An 11,928-nucleotide genomic window follows, 5' to 3' on the forward strand; every position below is an offset into this window, starting at 1 on the left:
GTAGTTAGGACATTCTTAGGTCTACCGAGGGTTCGTGGTGGTTCATTGCCGCCATTCAAGCGAGCTAATAAGACAGTCGTGCCTATATTTGGGATTCAAAATAGGATAAATTTCCAAAAGGTTTGCTAGAAAGCACTTTGATATGAGTTAGAATGCCTCCCGACATAGTAAACAGTCAAAAGTCGTTACAACTCCTAACTCCTTCAATTGTACGACACTGCCCGGTTTAAAAGCGATGATAGCTATCTAGGTATGCGGTTGATGCGAACTGGAGTAAGCGCATGAGATTATGAGGGACTTGCACTGACTAGATTGTACGCAACTAAGGTATCTAAGAGCTTGCAGAGACATCTGGTGTCGCTGGATGTTTGTACGATGCTTTGACTTCAGAAGGGAACTGTCACAGCCGAGAGAAAAGCGTGGAACCTTGCAAAACCAGTTGCGTTGGAAGCGTCATATCATGTATATTTGCTGAGTCTCCGTTAGCATCTCTTGGCCTTCTACCAGTGATGATGATAAGTATGCTGTCATTTTGTGTGCACTTTGTACCCACAGCGTCACGTCATCATAATGATGTTTATTCCAACAGGCTGGTGGCGTACCGTCAGGCATGATCAGAACATTACATTCAGAATAAAACGTCAATTTGTTCGTAGTTACATGTAGTGGAACAAGTGGGAGATAGGGTAACGTCAAGAGTGGGAAATTCGTAGTTGCGGCTGTGCTATCAAACTGGGTATAACAGTGCCATGCCATCATTGCGTTGAAATAACTTGGTTTCTGAACAGCCCCGTAACGGACGTCATTTTTGAGATGAATTGACTTAGATGTGCAACTCTGTGAGGTGGAGGGTATTTTGGTTGCAGTCTACAGCCAAATCATTATCTGGGACTGTTGGATCGCATCAGTTTTGGCTATCCTACAAGCTCATTTATTCGGATATAGTCGGAATGATTCCAGAAGCGAAGATGGGTTGCAATACTTCAACATGAACGACGAGCTGGATGAAGCCCAGAAGGGTGTTGGTTGTTGGCTGGATTGTCAATGTAGTTGAGTAAGTGTTGGTTGCGAGTTTTGATGAGGAATACCAAGCTGTTGATTCTATTAAGCTGCACTGTATCAGTATTGATTAGCAGGAATCGCGTGAAGTTGAGATTTAGTGCCCTAAATGAGCGGATTTGACTCCAAGCTCCCGCCCACTCACTAGACCTTCGCTACGACTGCATCCATGGGTGCACATTTGAGGATGCGTGTGGTTTTTGGTCCTTAGGACCCAAGTCCACACCACTTGATCCTATGACTGACAAGTAAACACCCCTCTTTATCATTGACTTCGCCGCTCCCAATAACTCATTTGGTTACTGAACCCCGCCATCGAATCATCAATGTACACAAGGCTCCCTCGTTATCGCCAATTGGACTGATTAAGGAAAAGGTGAAGTTACCTTTATATCAGCGGGTCTCCAGGTTCAGCGCGGACAACGACCGGCAATTTTGGACAAGAGGATTTATTAAGCGCTTGGTAATGTAGCCATTATAACTTTGTATAATTGTGTTTTAAACGATATCGCGTAAGATGTGTACGAGTAATAATTGATTGAACATTTTTCCAGAAACCCTATCAAGTGAAAATCTGATAACTGGATTGACCGCTCATTATGTTTGTACCGATGCAACCAATAAGGACAAACATGATTTTTTTAAAGGTGGTTGTGTATTTTTCAGGTATGGGGTATTGGCGGGTGGACGACGTATGGATAGGAAGGACTGCCGTTGGTCGTAAGATTAGTTCATTATGTACAGTTGGGGCACTATAGTCAGCTACGAGAGTGTGCATGGGCCTGGCAGTTACTATAAGTAGTCTCGGTAGGTGACATCGAGTATAGTTACGAGTATGACGAACCGTCATCGGCCAGTAAACTGGGCTACTGGGCATAGTTGTAGCTTTATACTCAGCGTTGCACATAGACACAGGCCTTGCAATTACGATGAGTAGACCAGGTAGGCGATATTGACTACAGTTACGGGCATGACGGGTCGCCGTTGGCCGTTAAATTATGACGTCACGCATAGTTGGAACCTAGTCTCTATCGGCCAGCATAGATACTGGCTTGGTGTTTACTATAGGTAGCAGGCAGGTACGGCAGTGAAGATCGGTGTTGAGCATTGATGTCACGCTCTCGGTGATGATGATATAGGTAGCAGACATAAGCGAGAGCGCGCACAGCTATGGGTATGACGGGCCAACTTTGGCAGTTAACTTAGGACACTGGGCATAACTGAGGCCTGATAATCAGTGTCGCATATAGGCACTGGCCAAGTAGTTTCAAAAAGTAGTCAAGATGAGCGATGCCGCGTACAGCTGTGAGTCTGAGGCCCGTCGTTCGCCATTAGATTAGGTAGGTATGCACAAGGACACGGACTCCACAGGTACGATCAACAGTCAAGTTAGGTGACTTCGAGTACAGCTGTGAATATAACACGTTGTCAGATGGGGGAATCACGCGCAGTTGAGGCCTTATTTTTACCGGTCGGCATATATATTGGACTGCTGTTTACATTAGGTAGCCAGGATAAGCGGCGTCGCGTACAGTTAAGGATATGAAAGATCGGTAATTGTCTACGGAAAGCTCTCTCCTGAGTTCACCACATCAAGTGGTTTCCGACAGGGCTGATCTCTTTCACCCTTCCTCTTCAACTTCATCATTGATACGATCATGGAAGACTCACTACCAGTCTCTAATGCCTGTGGCGTTGAAGTGCCCCCTGGGCCTCCGCTCACAGATAACGACGTAGCTCTTCTGGGATCTGGTACCATGGTAATGCAAACAATATTAAATAATCTGAATAATTCTGCCTCGCAGTTTGGCATGCGCTTCACAACTGCAAAGTGTAAAGTGCCACTGCAAGATTTGGTGGGCTCAAACCCTGGCCTCATGTTTGCGGCTGAACCGATTGAGGTAGCAGACAAATTTGCTTACCTGGGCAGCTGTATCAGTGCCGGTGGTCTCACGAAAAATGGAACTTCCATCCGGATTGGGAAGGCCAGAGCAGCTTTTGAGAGCCTACGTCACCTGTGGCGTAGGCGTGACATCAGTTTCTCTCTCCTTTGAGTTTACAATGGTGCGGTGCGCTCCATATTACTAAATGGATCAGAAACCTGGCCGCTGCGCGCTGAGGACGTCAAAACCTTTCAGTGTTAGGCCACCGATGTCTTTGGAGCATTGCCCGAATCTGATGGGAACACCGGATTAGCAAGCATCGAATGGTATTCGGAAAAAATAACACACTGCATAGGTTGCGCTGACTTGGCCACGTGCTGCGTATGCTAGTCGACCCACTTCCTCAAAGGTTTCTTTTCGCATAACCAGGTGAAGGGTGGAAGAGAGTCAGGGGCGGTCAAGCAATGACTTGGTAGTGAAGTATAAAAGCGGTTACCAGCAAACTCAGCTGCGCTGGCCACTGCTGTCTTCTTGGATGGGGACCCCGAGACGGGCCATATCAATGGCTAGAGACATTGTCAGATACGGCCCAGTCGCGCCCTCAATGGAGCTCGTGTATCCAAGCCATTGACTTCAGTGCATAGCTCCTTTTCCAACCCCCGCGCTTGACAGCCCACTGACAGTGCTGGATTTATGCACCAATTTATCAGCTCCCACCTTCAATACACAGCCGCCTACCCCTTCCCGCCAAAGCACCTGTGAACAAAACTGCGGCATCTAAAACCACTGTACGACGAGTACGCGGTTATTACAACTGACAATGATGATGATGAGAGATCGACATTATGTTACTGTGCACAGATGCAGTCTCCTTATCAACGTTGCACATAGACGCAGGCCTAGCAGTCAAAACAAGTATTCGAGATGATTGAAAATGGGTAGACATACGAGCACATTGCTCATTGGATTGGGCTGCCGCTCATAGTTGTGCCTCCATAATCAGCGTCGCACATAGATACGGACCCAGCAGTTACGATACGTAGTCTATGTGAGTGACAAAGTCTACCGTAATCATGGCGACCACTTCATGGTAGTCGCCACCGATATAACGTCATAGTCACACTAGGAATGACGCGCGCAGCTTTCTCGTGACGCCGTATTATCTACAAACTAACTATGCACACCTTGGGAAAGGGACCATCCACAGATGGCCCTCCCAATGCCACTGCAATGTTCATGCTTTTATCTAATTTTATTGCATTTAACGGAATATGAGATCCATGAGAAAAATGTGTTGTGAACAGGCTCACCGGACAAAATCATCCCATTTGTTAAATATGAGGAGTGTAAAGCAAAAAACGCCTACGACTAATCTTCTGGGGTGGGATTTGCAACAAATACTCTTAAGATTTTTTATCCTTCAGAAACAACGAAGACCTCCAAAATATGCTTAAGTGCAATTTCGAGTTTAATGACGCCTAAACCGGGAAGAAAATGCAAATCGCTGATGGTCTTTGACCTCGCTTAAACAAAATGCAAGGTGCATCATTGGAAGGTGCAGGTGGATTAGACTGGCCCCCCGTGAAAGTCACAACTCCGAAAACCCTATAGTTTTGGCGAAAGTAATTTGGGCGTACAAATAGGCGGCGGCACCTCCAGCACGGCAAGGGTGCCCACGACCGCACAATGCTCTCAGCTGCAAAACCTTCACACGTGTAGTAAAGCTTTCTACGCCGAAATGTTGCATTTTGCTGCCTAAGTACCTAAGCTAAAACCCTCCTAAACTACACTTATGTTTCTGAAGCTCACCAAATTTCACTCAATTGGAAAAGGTTTGGAACCGATTGAGAAGTCATCGTTCAAAAGAGCTTGATAAACAATCGGTAGTCTTTATTTGGATAACGTTTCGCTTTTGACACAAAAGCTCCAGCAGGCAAAGTGAGGAGGTCACCAAACTGGCTAAGTTATAAGGCAGATCGGGAACCAATCAGTAAGTCAGTTCTCTTCCGATTATCACACCAGATCAGTGTTGAGTGTCAATTACGGCTCTTGTCGGTTGGTGAAGTTGTCAAAATCTTGCTTTGGTGGATTGAGCGGGAGGGGGCAAATTAATTCTGGTCGGGTTTGTTTCGGTAGTCTTCCACTTCAGGGTGCTTCAGTTGATGATTCACTTCGGTTGTCACTGGTAGATTTTCCCTGGTTTTTGAGGGGTCTTGAATGCTCCGACAATTTGGTTCGAGTCACTTTAGTTCGGTCATCAGAAGGAAGAGTGGTCATCATCTGGATTCCACTTGGCCTCAGGCCCTCGGACTAAATTGTCGGAGCACTCAAGACCCCTCAAAAACCAGGGAAAATCTACCAGTGACAACCGAAGTGAATCATCAACTGAAGCACCCTGAAGTGGAAGACTACCGAAACAAACCCGACCAGAATTAATTTGCCCCCTCCCGCTCAATCCACCAAAGCAAGATTTTGACAACTTCACCAACCGACAAGAGCCGTAATTGACACTCAACACTGATCTGGTGTGATAATCGGAAGAGAACTGACTTACTGATTGGTTCCCGATCTGCCTTATAACTTAGCCAGTTTGGTGACCTCCTCACTTTGCCTGCTGGAGCTTTTGTATCAAAAGCGAAACGTTGTCCAAATAAAGACTACCGATTGTTTATCAAGCTCTTCTGAAACCCAATAAAAATTTCATTTTCGGCTGAAGGAATCATGCTCCTGGATTAAAAGTTTTCCCATCATCGCTGAGACCCCAAGTTGCCTAAACGGGACTCAAACGTTTGGACTAGTAGTCTCAACTCAGTTCCCCGATTGCCTTAGTTCATCTGGGACACGTCATAACTTTCGAAAATTCAATTACATTGTGCGAATACTGAGCTCCACAGCGTGTTCAAAGTCGAATGTCCGCCAAAAATTTATTAAGGTGTTAGTTAAAATAAGTTGCGAAAATCCACGGCAGACTAAGATGATTTTTGGTCTGAGCACATATGGAACAAAATACATCATTAAAGTTTGGACAGTTTCATTCCATTGGCAAGGATTTTGCAGAACAAAAGCATTGTGCTTATAAGGCGCGGCGCGCGATCCCGAGTACCGAGTTCATGCTCGCATCACGTGATTCATGACAAAATGTCTGCCGAAAGAACCTTATTATCAGAGAACAAGCGAAAAATTGACGCATTTTAGTTTTAAAACTGTTAAATGACAGGAACTTTGTTTGAACTGTCTAGTGGGTCATGAGGCGCGGGTCGTTACGGCGTGATCTGTGCTACTCCCCGGTCCCTTGGTTTTTCATTTAAATGAGTGAGTGATTTACTTTTATGGTCTGCTGTTCTGTAATTTTGCACCCACCGGTTGTGTCCGATTCATCCATCTACCCTTGTCTTGTAGGCGATATCGGCGACCCATTGTGTAAAAAGGCACGTGGAGAGTCTGATGCAGCCGTAAGATGCACTGGTGAAAACCGTGATTCAGTTCGTCGCAAACAAGTTGACGCGCATGTTCAGGCGTTTCTTAAAGCGGTGCTGGATCGTGCACGCGGGTCCAAGACAAGTGGTACTTCGAGTGCGCCGTTACCGAAACCGAAACAGTGTGATGCTACAACGCAGACTGAGAATCGTTGTGATGTAACGGACCAGCTCCAGAACATGATGTCGACGGTACAATCATGCGAAGTGCACGAATATGCTAATGGTTCGGCCGAACTGAATGCTGCGGACCCTGAGAAAAATACTAACGTTCCCAACCGCGCTATGTATAGCCAGGAAACATTGAGGCTGGTGTCTCAAAATGCGGATCTATACAACAGAGCTCACGTTGAACTGTATTCGGATATACCTGAGTACGCTCAGTACTATACTGGCTTAAACATAAAGACTTCAGATTCTGAACCTGTTGGGCACATGTCATCAGCCAATGTCAGGCGCGCAATCACTCAATGGATGGAGAGCTACGAACAGTGGTTCTACCAAAATTTCGGAGTTGACGTTAAGTCCGCCCTAGCCCCTCCTCAAACAGTTTCTCATATCCTTTCAGTCCCTTCAGTCAGCACCGTTCATTCTCAGCCGTTTGCAAGCCAAACGATGCCCGTTCACTGCACTTCAGAAGTACAGACGGCAACGGTGGTATCTGGTGCTCCAGTGAGCTATCTGGTTTCAGAAGGTTCCCTGTATACGCCTGAAAACCAACAATTTTCCCCATACGTTTCATTGCTCCCCTCCTTTTATACATCCGCAGCATTCAGTAATTTAGCCACACAAGGTATGCCGTGCATTCCTACCAATCAAGTTAGTCCGCTGTTCATTTATCCCAGTGAACTGGCCCATCTTGCGGCCTATCAGTTCCCCAACATCCCGTCGCCACATACACATGTTTCTGCCGTAACCACTTCCTTTCCCGAGCATGCTGCTCAAATTTCCTTTCATCCACAACGCGGGGATCAATTGGGGAACTTTCCGGAGATGTCTGCACATGGAGGTGAACCTGCCTGCAACGGTGTTGTACCAGATTATTCTGTGGAAGTACAAACCTCGGCAATGCTGGCGGCTTTGTCGCTCCCGGTTTCGAGCGGTCGACAGCCAACAATGGGTCAGTGGGGTCCTTTACTGCGCTACGGAACCTATGGCCGACTTCCATCCATTTCGGAGATCCGGTTCTTAAAGGAGCAGACACCCGCGTTTAGTGGAACTTGTGCTACTTCCTCATCAGGAGACTCATTGAGTAGTTCACCATTGTCACCGTCTCGTTCCAAGAAGATGCCTCCACCGCCGCCTACGTTCATACTTCTGCGAAGACAGGCTATGATCTGCGCTCTACAGGTTTGTCAGGACCTGATGTTCCTTTTTACATGGGTAAAATTGCTGTTTTCCATAAAGATAGTCTGATGCTTCCCGAGGTGACTCGAAGTCTTGCTATGTAGCCTGAAACAATAAGCTATATTTGCTGTAGACAAACCGGAATAGTGTCGGAATCAAATGGGCTGAACTCCCTAAACTGGAGGAACTCGATATGAAGGTTCCCACATGTAACTATCAAGGAAAAAACCGGCCGCCAAATCTGTCCGTGTGCACATGTCTACCAGACATAGTATACTGCCTGTGTTCCGACAGTTTGAGTCTCAGCTCGTGCCCGTGCGAAAACCCTTGCTGACTACATAATAATTAAAGGGGCCTGATCACAACTTCATGGTCATCTGGGTTTGAGGCTGGGTTTTGCTTGACAGTTTTTCTCAACAGACACCTCATTGCCATATTGTTGCTAGGTGTTTCGACCGGATTCCTTGTTCGTTGCATAGGTTTGTACATCTTGGCGGCATGTTGGCTTACGCAACTAACAGGACGGTTCTGCTCGTCGTGGGTTGTTCAAACTATGGGTCGACGCTGGATCACTGTTCTATTCGCGCGATGCCAGGTCGACTGTTCGACACGGCCCAAACACCAGTAGTCGGAAGTATCACTTTATCTCGCAGGTGTCTGCAACATGTATTGGCCAGATTTCACAAGCTTACATTAAAACATTGAATGTCAGACTAATAGATTCAAGCCTTGGTACTACACACGTTGCGGTTGTAATGTTCTGTGTGCATTGTCCAAATGTATCGAAACTTTCCTCAGCGTAACCGTTAAGAAGAATGGTTGAGCCATGTGTCTGAACTCGCAAACATTCTTTAGCGCCGCTCATTTATTGCAAACGGCTCGTCAGAGTTGGTTGCTGGTGGATAAGGCATCTGTGTTTAAAGCCTCCGGAAGGGTCTCACTGAAATTTAATTGTAGACCTCGGTCATCTACAGGAAGGACAGCTAAGTCTTCCACAGGTTCAAGGCCCGTGATCGATGTACTATTTTTAACCTCCGTCTTGCGATACCGATTTACAGCGTAGTTCGGTATGCAATCGACCTAAAAGTTGAATAGTATGGGAGATAGTCGACAACCCTGTTGCGCTCCAGACGACAAACCAAGGGCTGGCGAATCTTCGCCGTACACATATGTGATTTGGGGCTGTGTAGTAAAACAGCAGCTGGATCAGGGATACCAACCGATTTCATCTGGTACAATGTGTGGGGAGGATTGAGCAGACACTTGTATCCCGGCGGTTGCAGAAGGCGAAGTAGCTTTGACTGACATTTAACGCAATTTTCTTGCAGGTCGCCATGTTGGTCCTTTGTTGTTTAGTGGGTGGTGGAGTAGTTTGGCGCGTTTGACAATCGTCTCAGCCTGACTGAACGGTCGCGTTGTGCGCTCGGAGATCCATTCTTAGTCTTTAGTCCCCAGGTGGATAGTAGCTACATCATGAATGACCCTTTACATAGATACTGTTCAGCTGTAACATCCTTTCGGCGCCTAGCTACCATGCCACCCAAAGCAAGCTCGAGGGCTGGGATACTGCCAGGTTGCTGAAGCATAGACGGGGGAATCGGAAGGCAGAGGTTGGGTTCGAACCACGGACCTTCCGGCCAGTAAATCCGCGCTGTGACTACTGAGCCATCTTGTCCTCCACATGTTGAAATCATGGGGTACTAAGGGCAGAGATTGGGCGAGATTGTCGGATGCAAGGACTATCTAATATAGGTCAGAACTGTCTTGTGGAGTCAATGTAATGACGGTATTTCTCCAGCTTAGTTCCCGGTCTGAACCTCCCGGTTAACGTTCCCGTGAAAGCAACGACGAAAGATGCACAACGTGTAAACACTGGAAACCAGGTTTAAAAACCCGTCTGCGATAGGCTTCTTGGCCGTAATAGGACCTAACTGCGACTGGTGTCGGTGAGGAATTCCGCCTAACACAGGGGGACGGTCTGTTCCCGGAACTTGATTTTCGGGTACATCGACCAGGCATCCGGACTTTCGGTAAGCAGAGTATATCAACCACATACTCGTAAAGAGCACATATAGTAACTGTTTGGCTGATAACATCCAAGTTTTCTTACATCAACATCCAACAAAAATCTCCATAAGGTTGAGTTTCCCCGCACGCCTTGCGATCATCCAAGTCACAGGTAAAGCCAAAGTTATATCCCTTACCGGGAATCCCGTAGCATGAAAAGAACGATTGTTGCGTCTACAGTGTCATGGGACTTTTGTTCGAGGATTTTCTTCAACCAATTTTGAACTGTACGGTAGCAGTATGAGGAGAGGTGTTATCTTTCCCGTTAGGTCAGAGCTCATCTTATCTGTCTGATTCGTCGGAGCTGCTTTCGGGTACTCCCCTTTGTAGGTTTAGCCGACTCCTAGTAGGATAACCAATGAATTCTGAGCTCCGTTGGACACCCGCCTTTCGACCCCTCACTTTGATGGAAACCTATCACAAAAGAGCAGCGAATGGGACTTGGCAGAGGTTGATTGGTAGCAATCCATTTGAGAGCATTTCAGCACGATACATGGACAACTGTATTCGTTTTCTAAGACCCACCCGCGACGATGCTGAGGAATTAGGAGACCTCATTTGCACATCGCAGTCATGGAGTTCTGGTACTGGTAAAGAGGGCTACCGAACCCTATCGCAAGATCCTCTGCGACAACACCCAGGGCATCACTACTCTCGTCATCCGTCTTCTCACCGTGGTGGTGTCAGGAACATCGTGGTCTGTCTGTGAAGGTATCTGTGGCGACTACAGGTGAATGTCATCCTTGACGTAGCGAAAGACCATCTTTGCTGTGAGTATTGTGTATATCTTGAGACACCAAGGATGCTCCATGCACAGTTTCCATGCACATTTCCCGTGGTTAGTTCTGCTCGGTGTGATTGCACATATTTAGTCAGATGTAAGTTAGTAGTCAGGCATTGTACTTGAGGTGTGCAGTTTTTGGTCAAGAATCCGCACCTAAACCTCTAGCCCCTGGACCACAAATAAAGGTGTAACAACGGGGTCCCGTCCTGATAAACTTAGCGTAGTGAGAGTTTATTCGAATATGGTGTGCGCCGCGTTCCAGAGAGGGATTAGGTCATGCTCTCTGAATACGAAACCCTATTTTCTGGATTCTTATTCTTTGCATCTTAACTACGACTCGAGTGCTGGGCTGTTACAAGGCGCTTGGTGGATTTAATGGTTGATGTCTAATTGGTACACGTAATTCATGTACTTATTACCTTAACTTATTACCTTGCCTTTTAGTTATCCTGTCGTGACCGGGCACGGGAGCTTTTTTACCGTGAGAAGGAAAACACTAGCGGATTAAAGTTGGACTTCGTTTCAGAGCTCGAACGACTCTCCGAGAAAAGTATCAACATAAAGCCGGTGTATCTGTTCACACGAATGCGTATGCTTCCGTCATCTGAACGAACTTATTACGTATCCCATAATTTGTCTACTTCGGCAAACGCTCGTCACCAGGTGAGTCGATCTTACTAGATTACAAATGTAATACGTTCATTCGAAATCAGCCTCTGTAATAAGGCATGAGGTACAATATTTTAGCTTTTGTTCATCGGTTCGCCCCCAGAGCCTATACCTAAGGTCCCAGGTCAGTCTCACAATTTCCGCAGTTCTGCATTAGCCAGCCAGGTACGATGAACCCGTTGTTCCTGTCTACGCTATAAGGTGGTGTTGGGGATATCAATATCCCCCAGAAAACGCTGTTTTTATGTGTGCTAGCGAACTCCCGGCATCTTCAAGGTCAAACTATGGGAAATCAATGGCCTATTGATACTCCAAGGAAATTTAAATCCGACCACGTACAGGATACCATTCTTTCCACTGACTTGGGTTCGGAAGCTCCGGGCATCGCCTGTTGATCGTGTGTTGTTGGATTATTAAAGTTTGTGTCCGAGGTTCTCGTCTTCTTACTATTCGCCGTGCTAGGAGTCTGTATCAAGCAACATAGCTGGGGATAGAGTATTGCCACAATCCGCATTATCATATTGTTTGCTCGCTGCGTGACCGAACCGTAACACCCCTGCACCCTTCTGCGATGCACTGTGGGTCCAAATCCCGCTGCGCGGGTCCGATTCTCTCCTTCTCGGTGTGGTCTACCGTAGCCCTT

At 46.7% G+C, this 11,928-nt stretch overlaps 1 protein-coding gene across 1 annotated transcript in view; it reads left to right on the top strand.

Annotated features, from left to right (window-relative positions):
• Positions 1–6,341: 6,341 nt before the first annotated feature.
• T265_15307 (hypothetical protein) overlaps positions 6,342–11,928 on the top strand; it is a gene marked incomplete at both ends in the record, with an annotated part of 23,125 nt that continues 17,538 nt past the window's right edge. The window contains 2 exons of the mRNA XM_009177497.1: positions 6,342–7,768; positions 11,061–11,279. Coding sequence (XP_009175761.1) covers positions 6,344–7,768; positions 11,061–11,279 — 1,644 coding nt within the window. The remainder of the gene's footprint in view (positions 7,769–11,060; positions 11,280–11,928) is intronic.

This window comes from Opisthorchis viverrini, assembly GCF_000715545.1.
Source record: "Opisthorchis viverrini unplaced genomic scaffold opera_v5_434, whole genome shotgun sequence".
Classification (NCBI taxonomy): domain Eukaryota; kingdom Metazoa; phylum Platyhelminthes; class Trematoda; order Opisthorchiida; family Opisthorchiidae; genus Opisthorchis; species Opisthorchis viverrini.